The 19,377-nt window shown below is 40.1% G+C and overlaps 2 protein-coding genes across 2 annotated transcripts; one reads left to right on the top strand and one right to left on the bottom strand.

Annotated features, from left to right (window-relative positions):
• Nucleotides 1-191: 191 nt before the first annotated feature.
• Nucleotides 192-18,841, bottom strand: cysu (Curly Su). The gene is made up of 10 exons (XM_068300243.1): nucleotides 18,143-18,841; nucleotides 9,740-9,898; nucleotides 4,859-4,941; nucleotides 4,696-4,786; nucleotides 2,473-2,861; nucleotides 2,239-2,412; nucleotides 1,245-2,175; nucleotides 904-1,182; nucleotides 741-837; nucleotides 192-667 (listed from the first exon to the last, which is right to left on the bottom strand). The coding sequence occupies exons 1-10, from the start codon at nucleotides 18,151-18,153 to the stop codon at nucleotides 620-622; spliced, it is 2,262 nt and encodes a 753-aa protein (XP_068156344.1). The 5' UTR covers nucleotides 18,154-18,841; the 3' UTR covers nucleotides 192-619.
• Nucleotides 5,234-6,447, top strand: LOC137585450 (uncharacterized). Its single transcript, XM_068301221.1, has 5 exons — nucleotides 5,234-5,449; nucleotides 5,512-5,703; nucleotides 5,772-6,083; nucleotides 6,135-6,264; nucleotides 6,328-6,447. Exons 1-5 carry the CDS (start codon nucleotides 5,243-5,245, stop codon nucleotides 6,411-6,413), a joined length of 927 nt encoding a protein of 308 aa, XP_068157322.1. The 5' UTR covers nucleotides 5,234-5,242; the 3' UTR covers nucleotides 6,414-6,447.
• Nucleotides 18,842-19,377: the final 536 nt, after the last annotated feature.

Genomic DNA, 19,377 nt, shown 5'->3' with positions numbered 1-19,377 from the left:
CACGTAACCACCAAAATAAAACACTCACAAAGTTCCTATTACTATTAATGTTATTCAATAAATAATTGCTTTATATGAAAAACAATTCGTCAACTACTTATATTTTTATGGATTTTTCAAAATTTTTATTTAAAATAGTTGCATATACAAAACTTAAATCGAAACACATACATATTTATATTAGATTTTTAAAAAAGTTCATCGAATTTGCGGCTTGTCTTCCAAGTCCAAGTCGGATCCATTTAGATCGGATACTAATTCACATTTCACTTTAACGATTTTTCTTGATGTTGTTTAAAGAATTTCTTTTCTTCTTGTTCTTCTTTTTAACTTACGCACTGTATTTCTGCTATTTAATAATAATATGTACAAAAAAAATGATGGAGAGGCTGGAAAAGTTGCTAAAAGAAAATGGCTGACTGATTGGCTATGTAAATTGTCGATGAAGAAAAGTGTGCAAAGACTAGTTGAAGAGACTAAGCGATATATATAGAAAATAGAGAGTAAATGAAGAATGCAGAACTGAGTAATGTTTTAAAGACACATCCTTTTCAGGATCACTGTGTGTGAGTGTGTGATTGTGTGAAGCTGGAAAATCTTATTAAAGATTAAATGGCAGTTACTTCCTATAATTGAGTAATGTATCGGGAATTTCATTGATATAGTTCTGTAACGAATAAAACACAAATTTCAGGTGAGTAAATTGAGTCATTGAATCATCACATTGTTTTGTGACTTACGTAAATTGAAGAATCCAAGCCATGGCCTCCATAATCAGCCCATTTGGACAGATCGATTGAGGGTATGATACCACTCTTGCAGGGCACACGAGGATTGCTATAGAAAAAGTAAACACGAAATATGAAGAACCATTGCGGATTATTATGTAATCTTTGAGCTCACATTTCATGATCAGGCAGAACCATGGGATAGATTTGCACAGTGTCAATCAGATCCGTATTATCGCATATCAATCGAGACAGCTTCGCTTTGCGAATCTCCTGCAACTGCTCAGGTGAAAAGGACGACGGCTGATTGGGCAATTCGTACCAGAAGCGATCACCACGTCGGAGATAGCTCATCTGTGTGGCAATGACACAGGCAAAAGTGGGTCCCAGCATGGAGCCAGGCAGCGATTTCTCCGAAACTCCGCCAGACCAAAGATCGATGTCAGCAGGATGTCTGCAAGGGAATGAAATTGTGATGCGAACTGCAGAAGTGATTATCGTATGGTTGGGACTCACTCGAATATGCTGCCATAGCGTAAAACCGTCTCATTGGGCATCGAACCATACATTTCATCCCAGGTATTTGAAGTGGGCAGGCCGCAGAATTTACGGAACTCCATGTAACCGGGGATACCGAATTCACGTCCTCGCTGCATATTGAAAGATACCAGATCCATGCCGAACCGGGCTCCCTCCTTTTTGAACAAATGATTGGTCACCTCCTGTGTGATGGAATCATCCATAGCCTGGGCCACTTGATTCATGAGACCCATGAAATACTCATCCAAGACACCAGCACGATACAAATCATATGGACGACGAATAAGATCCGATAAACGTTTAGAGGCAATGAACTTGTGTGCCTTGGACCAACGCTCCACAGCTGTGGGCAGTAGGGAATGTCCAAAGCGGAAGGCAGCTCCAGCAAATGAATCAATAATGCCCGGATTAACATTCGAATCGTAGCCATCCCAGTAGCCATCCTTTTGCAGAACCAATCCGAATTTCTCCATCACTTCCTTGCCCAGCAGAATGGGCAGGAACTCGTTGAAAGTCACATGCTGGACAATGGCAATATTAATGCGTCGTGCCTCCTGGAAGAGTGTCTCATCATCCCAATGTTTGTTGATCTGGGCAAGACCAGTGGCCAAGCGATTATGCTCCCGAGCCATTAATGTATGCATGCAGGTCAACACCAATTGCTCATTCACACGAATCTCTCCGCCCTCGAAGCAATACATGCTCTTGTTGGGTCGTGTGCAGCCCTCGTCGGGTATGTCCAGCTTCAGGGGCAGCAAATCCTTAAGGCCATACTCCTGGAACACGGGATTCATGCGCATCAGACCGCCATAGCCAGTGCGCAGCTTACGAGCGAAGGCCTCCTTCACGCCATAGACAGTGTTTGCATCAATGACACCCGTCAGAGTATTGAATTGCTGACGCGAACCTGCAGTTGAAGGTCACATCAAGATTTACTTTAAGTTCAAGTGAAATCATTTAATTTACTAACCCAATTTACAGCCTGGCCGGGGTGAGGGGAAGCCACGAACAAAATCGATGCACTTGACATTAAAAAGACGATAGAAGTAATCATCATCGGGCACTCGAATCTCATTACAATATGGATGCTTCAAATGCAATGGACGCTTGCAGCATTCCTCCGGATCGTTGCGATTGATGGGATCTAACAACAAATTAACCAATTAAACTTCACCAGTCGAATGTAGCAACCTTAAAAACCTACCCAATGGTGTCCCCGTCAGCGTGAAATCATGATCCATGAACTGGCCCCAGGCAATGACCATAACAGTGCCGGCGTGATCATGATAGCCATCATCGGGATGCATGGTGCGCGAGACGACACGTGAGAAGGGCAAGTCGCGTCCAGTTACCGAGATACGTGGAGCATTAATACCATCTGCATACAGTGGCCCAATGAGACGCTGGAATGGCGAGTTGGCTGCACCCCAAGTTGGATGCTCAATATTGTTGCAAAGGCCATCGAAACGACGATATTTGCCCGGTCGACACTCGACGCCCGCAAAGAAGGGCGGACACACTTCACGAATCAAAGTCTTTGAAGTATCGATGGTGGGAAGACCCTTCTCGATTTCCTCATAGGACAGGCCATAGCTGGAAAAACCACAAAATAAGTCAAAAATCAATTAGCCAAACTTGGACGGATATCAAAATCAAATTTGGCATTTTCCTGTCAATTCTTTAGATTCGTTTTTCCAAATCTCAAATATTGCAAAATTAAAAGTATTAGCCCAGTTTTGCCAAATGACTGGAAATTAACGCACATTGATGTTGATGTGTGGACGTTGACAGTGGCAAATTTTGTAGCCAGCAATTTGAGAGTTTGACGTTGATAAACCTGTTGACTGGTTAAATGTTGCCTGTTGTTGCCAGATTGGTGGTAAATTTGCAAGAAAAAGGCATAAATTGTAAAAGGGATCAACTGCAGACACTTCCTCGATTTGATTACTGCCATGAGAAAGCGAGGAAAGTTCAAAACTAATTGCCCGGAGAGCTGGCTATTGTGTTGCTTCAAGTCTGAAGATAGTGTTAAAATGATAGCAAAATGCAAAACACAAACTTCACAGTCAATTGATCTGCAAACGAGTCTGCAAATTTCACGGTCTTAATGACTAGACAGTCAAAGACGAGTGGAGTAGAGTGGAGTGGCGTGAAGTCGACAGGTTTAATTTGCTTGATCTACTCCAAATGATACGTTCTTTGCCAGGAACGGATTAGTAGAAATGTGAGAGTCGAAGGAACTCTTTGAAATCATTGATTGTGGAAGTCATCTTTTCCTGTTCTAACTCTTTTTCTAGAGTACAAAAATTGTTTGCCAGATACTTTATACAGTTTATAGAATGCCATAAACATGGCAACAAAATTTGCATGCCATAAAGACGTTTACAACTGTTATTAGCCAGCAGCAAAGACCATAATCAAATGATTATACAACTGCAATTGAAACGATCCCAGGTGCACTGGCAGCATCAGCTGGGGATGGAGATGACAACTTTGTTGGCTTAAGACTGGTAGACCCGGGTAGACTTGGGGTTGGCTGGGGTTGGCTAATGCGAATGAGTGAAAGTCTCACATGTTCAAGTGTTAGTCGAGAGCGGCTAAGCTTTAAGCACAGGCTAGTATGTATAGTATGGTTGGATGTTGGAATTACTGCGGCCAAGTGACTTGGCAACCCGCTTACCCAGATTCCGCATCGGCAATCGCCAATCATTGGCCAACCAAACACGAAAACTGGAAATGATGCTGCAGAAGTTGTGGCATCCTCCGCAGCAGCAGCAGCAGCTTCTTTTTGTTTTCTTGTCGAACCATGGGGAGTCACGCGCACTCTCACTGTTGCATCGAGCTGGCTGATTGCATAATCTGGCTGGCGTTTGTTTACATTTTTTCTGAGAGCTCGCTGCTCAGCCAGACAAATAGGTAAATAACTGCAAAAATGCAGTTGCGCCAGTTTAAGAAGTAGGCGAAGAAGCTTTCAAGTGCCTGGCCATCAGCCATCATCAACCACCATTAACATCAGTCAAAGCCGCAGACGAACAATTAGCATTTGCATTCGCCACATAGCAGCACTTTCAAATTTACGCAGAAGCTTTCTGCTCAATGCAGAACCTTGAAGTTGTATAGACAGCCAGCAATATTATTTATGCGAGGGTTGTCTAAATAGTCTTACTCCAGCCGAACTCCTTCAAGACTTCCAGAACTGCTCATATGGTTAGAGTAAAGTCTGAAGTTCTTTACTTTCAGGAAGCCCTCGTTTACCTTTCATGCCTGCGGGCTCTGAGAGTGTTTAAGCCGTTGCACGAGTTACTTGTAAGTGCCTTGTCATGCGTTATTTGGAAATCGCAATTTTTCGAGATTCGGTGGGCGGTGGGCGTTTGGGGGGCCAATGTAACTTTCAAATGCGTTTCGTTTAAGAAAATTGTTTACTTACGTGCGAGCCAACTGTATGGAAATATCGAGCAACAGTTCGCCCACAGTGGCCAGTTCCTCGGGCTTCCAGTCGCTCTTGGGCTGGGCCACATCTGCAATGTTTATTCAATTTATTAAAAATCGAGAGAGAGGGAAACCCCTCAACACGTTTAACTCCCACTTACGTATACGTTTGCGTGCATCCAAGTAGGCAGCATTAATGGCATCGTAGGTGATACAAGTGCCCGTTCCACTATTATAGGGATTCCTGTCAATGAAAAATAAGAAAGAACACAAAGTGAGTAAAATTGACAATAACCAGCAATTTGCTTTTATCACATGCGAACCATCCATCCAACCATTCATCCTTCCGGATGGCAGCATGCGGCAGCAGACGCAGCTAACGAAGCCTGCGCACTGCCTGATAATCAAATTACTGCCAGTCGAATGCATAAAGTGAAGGATAACAGGAGACTCTATTGAATGCCTAGCCACAGTTCGCTACGTGACTCGAGAGTGGCAACATCATGGACATGGACATGGACATGGACAAGAACAAGGACATAAACATGGAGCAAGCACGCAGTAGGCTAAAGCAAATACTGCAAGTTCATAAACCAAATTATCTGAGTGAAACAATGCAAGGATTTCTGAAAAAGGCCAAGCTAGAACGTGGTCAGGCATATCAATGTATACAAAAATTGGTCACATGGACTGGCCTTTTCATTATACTGATATATGCCATCAAATACTACCATGAAGAGTTGCAGGGACAGGTGAGCTTCTTTGATTTCTCAATCAGTTTGCTGAAGAGAGGCACTAAACTTTCCCATCGCAGAGATGTGCTCTCACATTGCCCCGTTCCTTGCGCTATGCACTTCGCCCACCCGAGAACTGTGAGTTTTGTGCCAAAATTAGGAATGTGCCACGCCTTACTGGGATTAGTCAGCGAGAATTCGAGACAAAATATGCATATACCGGAGCACCTGTTATTGTTAGCGATGCAACGCAAAATTGGACAGCGATTTCGGTGGGTTGTGATAGGGAAAGCTTTGCCAGAGTCAATGTAATTGCAAATTGGCATCATTCCATATGCAGCTATTCAACTATTGGTACTTTCGGGATGTCTATGCGAAGGCGAAGCGCAAGCAACGCATACGTGACTGCCAGTTTTTGCCATATAAGACTGGCTTTCGCGATATCTACGAGGCCTTGGATATGTCAGAGGAGCGAGTGGACCTGAAGGAGGGCGAACTACCATGGTACTTTGGCTGGAGTAATTGCCACGCCGAGACAGCAGAAGAGTTTCGACGGCATTACGGCAGACCCTATTTTCTGCCCGAAAGTTCTGAGAATAATGCAGTTGATTGGTTTTTCATAGGAACAAGTGGATTGGGTGCCCAGATGCATGTGAGCATATTTATCTTTTTTTTAGATGAGGCTTGATAAAGTCGTTTTCAGATCGATAATGTGAGATTGCCCTCTTGGCAGGCCCAGTTGGGGGGCAGTAAACGTTGGCTTCTAATGCCACCACCTGAATGCTATTTTCAATGCCAAAGCTTCGATGTAACCGTGCAACAGGGTGACATAAGTATGTTGAGACTAAAAAGACATTCAAATTATTTGTTTTAAGACTTTTTTAAATGCTTTGCAGTTGTGTTGGACACAAATAAATGGTATCATCAGACATTTGTCCTCCCCGGAGCCGTTAGCCTGACCATCGGTGCGGAGTATGACTAAGTTTAACCGGCTTAATGCGGTTTTTCCCTGCCAACAGGAAGCATCTTTGTTTCTCCCTCTCTGTGTGTCTCTGCGTTGGCTTTATGTCTCGTTTATCGAAAAGAAACTGTAACAGCAACAACTTAACATTGCAGTTTGTTTGTTGGTTTGGTTTGGTTGTTTATCCCTCTCTCTCTCTCTCTCTGGTTTTGTCTCTGTTTTGCCAGCCGGTTTGTTAATTAAATAGCAAAAACACGCAAATTTCTTGCTACGCAAAAAAATAAACAAACAAATCTGCCCCAAAAATGGGAGGCAGCAGCAGCGTCAACTTCCTCGAATGGGGCGACATGTAAAACGCGTGTCATGTGACATCGATGCGTGTTTAACAATGCGTAAGTATTAAGTAATTACAACAACAGCAACACACAGCCATACAACAAAATAGAGTATGCAACATCGGCAACAACACCAACTGCAACATTTAGAGTAAAGACATTGCCAATTCACGCAATGCAAAAACCATTTCAGCCATGATCAACATTTTTCACGAACATAAAAGCCATTTGTTATACTCTTACGCCAAAAAGAAAAAAATTAAAAAACGAGTAAAAGTAATCAAGAGTGAACCGAACATGTTCAGAGAATATATAAACTCCTATGGTTTCAAGAATTTCAGACAAAGTCCTTTAGTAAGTGGAAGTGTAAGAAGAGTTCGTCGTTTTTCTTTTAGTTTGTTGTATTGTATCAATTTATTTATTGTCCATTTTTCGTTTGTTTGTTTTTGGCAAATTTGTCAAATTCAAATGGAAAATGGCGTCGACTGGCAATCGACGCACTCTATATACTGGTCTGGTAGTTCATTTTTGTTGTGTTTTTTGTTTGTTTTTTTGCAATTTATTGCGCTTGAAAAGTTCAATGTGCGCATAGCTCGAGTTTTGGGCCAACTAGAAAGTTGCTTGCATGCGGCACGCACTCGGACTTGTACTTGTTATCCTGATTGGCGCGGCTGCTGCTGCTGCTGCTGGAGTAAGTAAGAAAAAATATAATGTTATGAATCCAATATGTTTATGGTATATATGTAAGACAAACGCAGGTGCCCGGCAGAGTACGCCAACACTTCCTGTTGCAAAGTGAAACTGTGTGTTAAACGTATTGCATTGCGGCCCAATGTGGCGTATGCGTAATATTTTGAATAATTGCAAAAGCGTGTCGTAAACTGCCTCTCTCAGGCGCAAAACGAAGTGAGTATTCAAATAACACTGCGAGTCTTTCCTACCTCGCTTACGCAGAAGGAGCCCACCAGATAGATAGACATCGGGGCAGACAAAACATTAAAAAATTCACAGCATCTGTCTGAAACGAAAGTGGCCTGGCAATGGCAAACCTGTATTTATCTGACTTAAGTAGGTTGTCTGCATTTTTTGCTGACCGCAACGCAACAAAGTTCAATAGCCAGGCCAACTCAGGCCAAAGCCAAAGCGCCAACAAACAATCCAATTTTCTGCAAGCTCACGTTTGCGCCGATGACGTCGGCCTGACCCCAAATTAGTTGCACTTCTTGCTGACCCCTATGCAACCAAATAATCGAGATCGTGTGACATTTAAAATTTGTTAAGATAATGCAACTGCAGCCACATTTCAAAGCAATATTTCAAAGTCACTTTTCGAAATCATTCCAAAACAAAAGTTTGCCATCAATATCTGCAAGTGTTGTAATGTCGTTTGCGGCTTTTTGTCGTGTGGTTTAACTTCTTACAAATATGTATGTGTATCGAGCCGGTATGTCAGGTGACTTCAGAGACGACGACGATGACTATGAGGATGGCGACTGTATGCAGCACATGACGTTGTTGTCTCTGTTGTGTTGTGTTGTGATTCTCGAGGCCAGAAAACATTTGCTGATTGCAGTTAATAACCCGCACGACAATTGCTGGTACTACCAAGTACCAAGTGTTTCAAATAACACACTGGGCTGTTTTATTCAAACTCTTTTTCAAGCCATATATAAGAACCATTTTACCTCTATCAATATCCAACACTCTTCAATAGCAATTAGTTCCAAACCCATCGATATGACATCTCTGGCAATTCTCCTGTTTTTCCTTATCCACAATTTATTTCTGAGCGATGCCAAAAATGCTAAACCGCATTTCAATTGTCCTACTACGTGCCCCAATACTATTGAACCAGTCTGCGCTGCCTGGAAACATGACAATAAACTTAGTCTCTGCACTTTCCTCAATGTATGTCTATTAAAAATGCAGATTTGCAACCACATAAATGGTGAGTAAAAGTTTAATACTGTCGTTTTTTGCTTATGAAAAAGTGTACTTCTTTAGATTGGCGCATGGAAAGCAACGAACCCTGTCAATGGCCCACAGATGATTGTCAATACATATTTAATAGACAAAACTCAAACCAATCGACACATAAAGACCATATAGAACAATATGAGAATTCGGCAACTGCAACTGTTTTAACTACAAAGAATCCAGAACCTAAGATATTAAAAAAGCCTAGAAATTATTGGCAAACTTCAGAAATGAGAAATCTAACTTTTTAAGAATACACAAATTACTACTATGACTTGAAATTTTAGCCGAGTTAAACTTGGGCCTTGGTTGTTATTTTATTGCATTTCTACTTTATGTGTCTTCTGTTTTACTGTGCAAACTCATCAGTGTTTTACCTTTGAGGCGACATTGTGTTTTGTCAGTATTGATTTAAGGCAGTTTGCTAAATGAAGACATCAGCCTGTCAAGAGATTCGAAAGAGATATTCCAGCCTCAGCATGGATCATATGTACATAGCTAGACATCTATACTATACATACATAAATATACTTGAGTGCATATCTTGCTTCCCAGGTTGGCAACTTTGTGCCCCCGTTGCCCATTTGGCAACGGCTACGGCTACGGCAACGACAACATACAAAAGACAACAAACAGACAATTTCAACACGCGGCGATGGCGGTGTCGGCGTCGGCTGCTGCTGCCTGTTAATGATTAGCTAAAAGCAACAAAAGTCGTGTTAGTGTAGTAGGTGTAGGAGACGACGACGACGACCATCGACAGGCAGACATGACTGCCACATGACTAAGATTTATGACTGTCAGGCAACTATTTCGCTGCCGTTTCGGTGTCAACGTTCAAATATTTAAGCCTCAAACATGACCCAGAATGCCACCAGGCGACAATTTTTACTATCTACTTGTGTATTCTCCATTCTCTAAGGTGAACAAGTTGAGGCGAATACATACCATGTGGAGGTGTGACTGATCAACTCTTCTCCGGGTGATGCCTATTAACTTAAATTCTACCTTAATCTGTATTATATTGGTACTTACGCCGTGCCACGAAATAGATTCACATTGTAATCATAGACAGAGGATCGACCCGGCCCTGCTAACAAGAGGGCACAATCGGAACCATGGGCTGTCTGCAATTGCTCTCCAAACTGATGATATTGCGCCGTGGCCGATGACACCAAGAAGAGTAAGAATATTCTGCGAAAACAAAAATAAGATAAAGAAATTGAAATGTTAATATGCTTCACAAATTTGCATACACAACGTCTAGGTAGGTACAGTGTGCACACAGTGGCGGTGATGACGACGACGACGACACGCCTCTTACTTGACAAATGGAAAAACGCCCGCGGCTTTAAGTGTGACTGGCTGAGATTGAGAGCATTAATCAACGGCAATGGTAACGGCTAGTCGGCAGCTGCTCCAATGGAGGGTAAATTCAAATGTAGAGGCAAAGCTGCATTGTTTCTACATATTCATTGTTTTCGGAGGGTGGAGAGAGGTTGGGTTAGGGGGTGGGCACTCGAATTGACAGCTGGAAAACCTTGTTTTTATTTTGTGGCTAAAATAAGCTTCAATACCTACATAAATATATATATACTTTCGTGTGACTTAAGGCACGCGTGTTAATGCCTTGTTATGGCTTTTGTCACCCAATCGAAACATATTTTCAGAGCAACTGTTAACGGCTTTAAATAATTATTATTGATTGTCTATATTGATTGCCATTGTATGTGTGTATTGTATTCGATTGTATTGTATTGTACTTTACTTTGTGGCAGTAACTATGATTGTGACTGTCTTTATGGCTGTGGCAGTGAAAGTGTTTATTATGATCTATTGCTGAACCTTTTCTTTGAGACCTGCCAAGGGCCAGTTAACTTATGTAAGCATAACAACAATGGCAAGACCAACAACAGCAACAGCAACAACAAAAACGCACTTAAGTCCTTTCACTTTTCTTCATTTGACATACAATTTGAGGCTTTCTTTCTTTTCATCAATATCGACTCATTTTTTTTTATATGCAGTTGTATCTTATTTCAGTAATATGAGTGACAGGAAACTTTTCACTTGACTTCAATGTAACCCATCAGGTTACACCCCCACTCATTGTCCCAAAAAAAGCACCTGTTACCATTTTAGCAAAACACACTTAGTATAGAACCTAGTTATTTCCCACAGTATATAAACTAGTCCAGAACCTCACTTAATTAATTAAGTTTTCTGACTTGCCAACATGAGATCGTTATTACTTGTATTTGTTGTCTTGGCTATCAGCCACATGGCTGTATCAATCCCTAATATTCGTTGTAATATAGCATGCACCCGAGAATTCCGTCCTGTTTGCGCCGTCTGGAGACGTCCTAATCAATGGCCAGTTGCTTGCACTTTCGCCACCGAATGCGTTGTGAGGAGTCATGTTTGCCAAACCGGACAACGTGAGTTAGAGGCAAATGGAATGTTCCTTCTTGTCATGTCTAATCAAATTTTCATTTCAGAGTGGCGAGTTCTGGATAATAAAGCATGCACGTTGAACTCTCGGGAATGTGGAGATCTTATGAATACCAGAACTCATTATGGAGGTTAAGTTTCCTTTGTGAAGGCAAGTCCAAGACGTCAAGAAATTACCGTAAATTAAATTCAATATCAAAAAGTACAAAAAAATAGATATTTATGAAAAGAGGACAAACTGAAATATTTTAACAATTTTGTTATAAAGAAAAGACTCGAATCCGATTTAGGGAAAGTTTCCCTTGGCAAACCTCTTACAAATTGTATGAGGATGGATGAGGAATGCCTCCAAAACATGATACACTATTACAGCTTCATTCGGTCTTAAGATAAATTACATCAGCAAAATTATTTCATCTACTTATGATTAAACACAAGAGCAACAAATTGCCCAAATGATTTGCCCATTTGGACCATAAATCTTGTTGTAACGCTTTACAGTCTGCATGATTTGCAACTTTTGTACACACTTCAGTATGTAAAGTGACCGAAAAACTACAAAAATAAAAGTGCTTATTAAAACTCGTTAACTGTGCAGGTACGCTTTCATTTTTAGCCAAAACAACAGCAACCACAAAAGTAACGCACATCTGAAAGTGGTTCAAGGTTGACCTTTTTTGCCAAGAAAAATTCCACAGAAATTGAAAGAAATCCACAGAAATTTATGAACCGCACTAAATGCAAAAAGCGTGCAATGTTTATGATTTGTAATATACTTAAACAAATGACGTTTAGTTCATTAGCACATTCTGCGCCCCTTCCCCTTCTTCTATTCATGTTCATGACAGGGCAATTAGAATGCCAACAAAACGCAACTCGCCCACATTCAAACACAGGCATGGATTGTGTGGACACGCCTCCACTTATTGACTGGCTGCCACGCGTGCTTATAGATTGTGGCAGAGATCAATGCAGAGTGCAGACTTAATTGCTTGCCACCATCGCCAAAGACGCGGACTCGGTTGGGGTGAGGAGTCAGGGGGAAAGACAGATCAGAGCCAGAGTCGGGCCACTGCGTAAGTCAATTAATTGTTGCTCGCCTTTGGGGGCGACAACTTTTGTGAAAGGCAACTCACGCAACGTCCTTCCAACCCAAGAAACAGCAAAAGAAAAAAAAAACCAATAAAAAAAAGAAAGAAACAAAATTGTATGCATATGCAAGCAGCTTCAAGTTTTTACACCTGCCCGCAAGAGCCAATTAATTTTTGCTTTTGATTCGCTTCGGTTTCTGTATTTTTTTTCTTTTCAACTTTTTGGCTTTTTACATAGACCGCAGAGACAAGTGAAGCTTATCTAATGCTTGTTTGCATGGACAACTAGCCTTTGTTCAGATGTCAGAGAATTTTGACCATATATGGTCAACAGATTCATGGGCGTAGCTAGCGAACCTCAAACGCAGTTCGATGCCTTGAACAATGCAAAAAGTTGACATTTAATAAATGCAATTATTGAAATATAAACCTTTAATGCATAAGTGAATGCTATTTGAGGTCAAACCAGTGTTAAGCAAGTTTTCCAATCAAAAATTCTCACTTTCCCTTTTCGTAAATTTTAGCAAAGATAATCCTCTGATAACACTTTTAATCGCTCTGCCCTTAAAACGGAAAAACCATATGCAAGGCGCCCAATTATAGTCCACGTCTCTCGAAATGGAGTTCAGCTCTTTTTTTTCTACTCCAATGCTGACATTTGTTAATAAATTTTACCAGCATTGTTAGGCAGATGATTGTATCGGCGCATCAACTCCAAATCCGTAGCTACTTATGTCATCTTTGTTGTTAGACATGGCAATAGACTCACCGAAAGGGGGCGTGCCAAGTGCATAGGACTCTGTGTGTCTGTGTTGCAGCTTGCCACATCTCTCTCATCTGGCATTGTCTGTTATTTGGGGTTGCCTTTTTGGTTTGTTAGTATGTAAACGGTCCAACACGACGGGTTGCTTGTTTCTGTTTTTTGTCTGAAAGTTTCGTGAGATTAAATGTTGAAAGCCCTATTTATTTTGTCTTGTTATGGAAATGGAAAATGCATTGGCTTAACTGTGAATTCAAAATAAAAGAATATTTTCACAATGCGAGCCCCGCGTAATGACTTGAACTATGTTACTTAATTATTGATCGTTTGTTCATTCATTTATTATTCATAGACATATCAAATTATGCGGTAATGTACATAGTTTATGTATTTTCTATGGCAATAGAATCGATTTGTTTTGTTGCTAACTTCAGATCAGCAATACAAACACTTTTAATTGCCGCTTAATTGATTCTGGCTCTTGACGGTCTAGACGGATCAGAGCAGAGCAGAGCAACAACATGTCTTCACATCCGCTTGGCACAGCAAATCAATACCATGCACACATGGCGCATACTTAACAAAACTGCACACCAATTGCAACATGAAGTGCATTTATGTGGCATTAATGTCGCTAGTTTTTCTTCTTTTTTTCTCAATAACTGATTTTTTCTACGTTTTTTTTTTATTATGCCATAAATTGGCAACACATTTGCAGAGCAACAACATTTGGTAAGCAAACAGATAAGCAGGCTAAAAAAAATGCCTTAATTCTGGCTCTAAGCTGACCCAAATCGATGGGAAATCTACTATACTTCAGCAGCATGTGAAGGGTCTTGTGATATATTACACACGCAATTGGCGTCTAGAGGCAAAACGGTGTGTATCTGTGTGTGTGTGTGCATAGGAGATAAGGATCTTGAACATGGCTTACGTGTTGTTTATAGACTTGTGGAGAATGGTAATATAAATCCATATGGCAGCTGCCTGCATTCAAGATCTTTTGACTTCAAATTGATAACTATAAAAACCATATATATATATAATTATTAATTGATCGGCCGCCTTTACAGATTTACAGCTGGAGCCAAAAGCCTCTAACTAATTGCATACAAATTGCCAAGCCAACGCCATTTCAATGCCAGAACCAAGTCAATTGACCAAAAAAAAACCAAATCACAGTTCAGATATTTCATTAAAAAGTGCAGCAGCAAACTCAATGCAAAACTGGCTATATAAACTGTCCCAGGTCTGCCATCGATTAAACATAAATCAAATGGAATATAAAACACAACAAAAAAAAAAAAAACAACGAAAACCATAAAAAAAAACAACTTTTGCATTTGACGTTTCAAATGTTAACTGCCTTGACTTTCTTAGGCTTCAAGTGCTCGCTGCTTGCTTAGAGACTCAATTGAGACTGAGAGCCATCCTCCACCTACGTTGAATAAGATGGATGGGATAACTATATGGTTGAGACAGAAGGAGGAGGTCTTGGGAGGAGAATGTGATGGAGGCAGATGTAGACACCTTTCACCAACTGGTGGTGGGCAACAATTACCAAAAATTACTTTTATGTCTATGTACTTTGTATTTGCCTGATGACACACATGCATTCAATATAACCAAGCAATTGGCACATCGTCGTCGTCGTCATCATCATCATCAACATGAATTTGAGTGCGAATGATGCAAGCATTGCCACTCCACTTGGACTGCCTACAAATGTACAAAGTGATTATCGGGTTCAGTTTCGCTTTCGGGTGCTTGCATTTGTTTTTTATATTCAGTTTTTTTTTTCGGTTATATCTATTTGTATTTGAGTATTACGCAGTTCAGTTCAATTCAGCATACCAACATGCAGCGGCAGGGGCATACCTCAATTGCTGTGCTTTATTTAAATAGTATTCGCTTGGCAGATGCAACACAGGCCGCATGCTGCATAGTTTTTTGTTGCCACATCTCAGGCTATGCATGTAGTTTTTTTTGACGAGCTCACATAAAAATCAAAACACAACAAAAATACAAAACCTGCACGCTATTTGGGTTAGTGTGGCAGCTCACACGATCTTTTGATTTGTTACCTTACCAAACAGGCACGTAGTTAGCAAGGAAATATATTTCAAAAGGGGAACGTTCTTCAAACTGTTGAACATAGTTGCCAATGTAGAACTACTTAAAAGAAATGTAATTGATGTACTAAGAACTACATTTAACCTTGTCAAATTTAACATTATTTATGCACTTTAAACTAAGTAAATTTATTATATGGACCGGAATCTCATGCCGCCCTTTCTGACTACGCCACTGTTTCAATTTAAGACTGTTCCCTGCTGTGAACTGCGTCTACAGCTTCTGCATTTCAATTAGCCAGTTGCGTTTTTCGTGATGTTGTTGTTTTGTCTTTTACATTTGCCCTTCTGGAATATCTCTTTTTGTGTACGTACTGATAACCTCATATGAAAATCAAAATCGCATTTCACTTTCAGTTCTCACGGTTTATATGTAGGTGGCAATTTGGTAGTTTCATTTTGTCATAGTTAGTTAAAGGTTTCTATACAAAATATTTGTAACACTTTCACGAACTGACTCAGCGATAAATCAAAGAATTTCACCGCCATCAAGATAATGAATGGATTTGGCAAACCGAATCGATATATACACATACTACAAAGGGCCACCCAGTGCGTTTAATTACCATGAAGAGCATCTTCATTTAACATAACCCACAGCAACACTTCACTTCAGTCATGATCCCAGCTTCTACAACTTTCTATTCACAACAAACAAATAATAATAAGTTTTTGCAAAAATCTAATTAATAATGGTGTAAAAGAAAATAAAAACAAGAAAACAAATTCAAAAGCTTCACAAATTATTCCACCTTTTTGGCTTTTTTTTTCTCGCGATTTTGAAAGTGAAACGATTTTAAGTAATTTAACTTAATGTATAGCACATTAAAGGCGCATCATCATGAGCATCACCAAAAAAAAAAAAAAATGTATTAAAAATAAAAAAGTGAATGTTGACCAACATTCACTTTAAAAAATCGAGCACTTGCAAAAGTAGAAACTCTTAAAAATCAAAAAAAAGATCCCAAAAAAGAGATACAAAATATCCATCAATGTAATGAATAATTTGTTTTAATATTTCGTGGTTACTGTTGTTGCTGTCGGGCAAACGTCACGTGGCTGTTCGAGTAATTGTAGCAAACACATCAAATCGAACATTATGACCAAAAAAAGCAACAAAACACAAAACCAAAACCAAAAAAAAAAAAAATAGAGAAACAGAAACAATGCTACCCACAAGTCATGGCTGCTGTTGCTGCTGCTGATGCTGTCTTCGTTTTGGTCTTGTGAACCTTGTAAGGCTTTTTTATGTAACCAATTTCTGTTTTCTGTTTTTTATAGCTGCATCAGCAGCACTGGCAACATTGTGACTTTGGCCATAACAAAAGCCTCCACATATTGATCGACATAGACCATCCATTGAGCCACTCAACTCATTACTACGCAGCACAAGACGCATTATTATCGCTAAGCCGCAATCTGCACGACTTACCGCTTTCCAATTTGGCCCAAAATAGCCGTCAATTGAAGTGCGCGATCGATACAACATTTTGGGCATGCAAATCGACTCCAGCAGACTGCAGCAGGCAGCAAACAGCAAACAGCATGTCAGCCTTGACACAAATTCAGCTGGCATGGCAGAGAGCAATCAATGCCTCCTGCTTCCTGCCCACCATTTCACTTGCTCCCAATTATGTCTTTATTTTATAATATCCACATTCATCCTCTATATATGTATGGATGGCTGTACGTACGTTTGTGTGTGTAAGACGAACCGGATTTCTAGCCAAGTCACGAGGCAGATGCCAGGCCAACAATTGTGCAGCAGGAAATCAACTTTTGGTTGTCTTCTACTTTTAAGGAGAAAGTAAAATTGTTTGCCTGTTAACATGAAGTTCAGAAAAAATACATCTAGCAATTGTGTAACTTGAATTGAACTTCGCCTGCAAAAGTTAATGACCTCGATTAACTATTGCAGGCCAGCAATGATTTATTCTCAGATTTCTTGCTTCTTGGTTTGGATTTTAAGCGAACAAGGCGGCTTAGCGAAACGTTAGACAATTAACAACAGAGCGCTAACTTCATGTCAGAGGAGAGCCAATTTATGGTTAGGTGTGAGCATTGCCAACTACCGTTAGAATTGTTATAACGTATTGAGTGAGTTAACAACATAAAACGAACATGACAAATAGCCTGGACACGCCTCTTTCTCCCTCTACCTCTCCCACTCTCTCTCCCTGTCGAATAGCCTTGGGTCAAATCTAAGCGGATCAAGTTAAGCTTGAACCCCGACTACCTTGTGGTTAAATACAATAAATGCAATTTAAATACTTAATCTGATCTCTGTAACCTTTTGGCTTAATTGGAAAATCATCTCATGCTGAGCTTCCAAATTAGACCCGTATTACTTATACGTATGCTACGGAAGCTGGCCAAGTGAGATATGGCCAAGAGCCGTGACCTATACGCTCATTAATTTTCCCCTGCTTATCTCTTGCCGATGATTTGTCCATCATCAACATCATCATCAGTTTCGGTCAGTATTGTGAGTGTGAATGGCGCGTGGTGATTTGTAGAAAGTGGCAGGAAACCATTAGCCAAAAAGGAAGTTGTTAGACAAAATACTAAATCAATTTAAAACTTTGTCTTGAACTCTTTACAGAACGCATTAATTGCAGACACAAAGACTGGCATATAAATTAGTGAATCAAATACAAATATGGCACAAGAATGAGAAATTCAACGAAGAATGCTCATGCCCACACATCAAATGGAAAAAAAAGAAGAACAAACAAAAAACTTTCTGTGCCAACGGCTCAGAACTGGTGAAATGGTCGCCGCCACAGAGACACGTCCAAAAATTACATAAAAAATACATATAAGAGCCACATAAAATTATGAGACAAGAACCAGTCGGTTCATGGTGACTTGTGTCAAGACACACGGGGAGGTCTTGAAAATTAACTAGAAAAATTTAAAAGCAATGCGGCACACACCACAAAAAAAAAAAAAAAAATCTAACAATTTGTAATGTCAGGTCATTAAGAAATAGTGAGAAACATACCTTAAAATCATTTTGTTGACGTTGCAAGTCGCCGTTTGGCTTCTAATGGCTAAGCACGGGATGCAATTTGCCTTGGCCTTCACTTCAACTGTGAAGACTCTCAATGGGGCTAAAGTTCGTTGCCCAAGTCCTTAGTAAGAACTTTTCTTTTTTTCCTCTCTCTTTTGATGAAATTTCACCGCTTAATTCCGCTTCTCGTTTTTTTTACTCTTTTTGGTTTGTCACTTTGTTGGTGATTATTGCTTCTTATTATTATTTTTTATTGAAATTTCTTCATTACACTTGCTGCCGCTGATGATATGTTTCCTGCTCGCACACTTTCACACACACACACACACACACACAGCACGGCACATAAGCACTTTGTATGCAACACAGGGTGTAGTATGTGGATTTCTATTCAGGAGAATTACCGTTAGCCAAATGCACAACCGCCACGGAGTGTGTCCAACAATTAACTGAACACTGCGATCCGTTGCTGCCACAGAAAAACCAAACCAACGCCAAGAGGGAAGAAGAAGAAAACAGAAAAAAAAACTATAAAGTTACCGGCTTGCCAGCAGCATCGACGCTAACGTTGACGGTGACGTTGACGTCGACGACAATGTCTTTCGTTTTGGCTATTATCAGCTAAAGTTGCCGGCGGCAGCAAGCAGCGAACTTCGCCCAAAAGACTACAGGAACAACAACAACTGGCAACTGCTGCTACTGCCACTGCCGCCTCTGCTATTGACTCTGACTTTTGAGTGAAGCTTTTGAGCCAAGTTGAGTGTGGTGAATACGTATTTAGCCTGTGGTGAGATGTTCACTAGCATGAAGAAGTTCGTTGCCTAAGTCTTTTGTTTTTTTTCTTTAGAGTTACAACTTTTGAATGCTAAAGTTATGAAATTGCAACTTAATCATCTAATGAGGAAGATGAGTTGTCCTTTACCCCTTTCTTGGAGCATATTAAACCCCTTTTGCATCTATAATAAGATCTTTCCATTCCATATTGATAAACAAACAAAAGATAAAATAATTGAATTAAATAAGTCCCTGTACTGCGTCTCTTTTTTGGGTGAAAATGATTAATTCAAATGATTTTACAAAGTGCTTTTAATTTTTTATTTATCGTAAAGTATAAATGGGAAAAATTAAATTTTGCAAACAAGTTAGATATTTAACTGGAATCAAAAACCGTTTGAGTAAAATCCCATTCACTTACATTAAAAAGTAGATACAAGTATGAAAAATAC

This window comes from Drosophila tropicalis, unplaced genomic scaffold, assembly GCF_018151085.1.
Source record: "Drosophila tropicalis isolate 14030-0801.00 unplaced genomic scaffold, ASM1815108v1 contig_878, whole genome shotgun sequence".
NCBI lineage: Eukaryota > Metazoa > Arthropoda > Insecta > Diptera > Drosophilidae > Drosophila > Drosophila tropicalis.
Note: the sequence above shows the minus strand (reverse complement) of the source record. Positions and strands in the feature narration are given on the sequence as shown.

Excerpts from the sequence above, each read along its gene's own strand:
- cysu (XM_068300243.1), bottom strand. Across the intron at positions 4,787-4,858 it reads GGATGCACGCAAACGTATAC|ATGTGGCCCAGCCCAAGAGC; the intron begins GTAAGTGGGAGT and ends TAAACATTGCAG. Across the intron at positions 1,183-1,244 it reads CGCTATGGCAGCATATTCGA|ACATCCTGCTGACATCGATC; the intron begins GTGAGTCCCAAC and ends ATTCCCTTGCAG.
- LOC137585450 (XM_068301221.1), top strand. The coding sequence starts at position 5,243 with ATGGAGCAAGCACGCAGTAGGCTAAAGCAAATACTGCAAGTTCATAAA. Across the intron at positions 5,450-5,511 it reads ATGAAGAGTTGCAGGGACAG|AGATGTGCTCTCACATTGCC; the intron begins GTGAGCTTCTTT and ends TTCCCATCGCAG. Across the intron at positions 5,704-5,771 it reads AAAATTGGACAGCGATTTCG|CTATTCAACTATTGGTACTT; the intron begins GTGGGTTGTGAT and ends TTCCATATGCAG.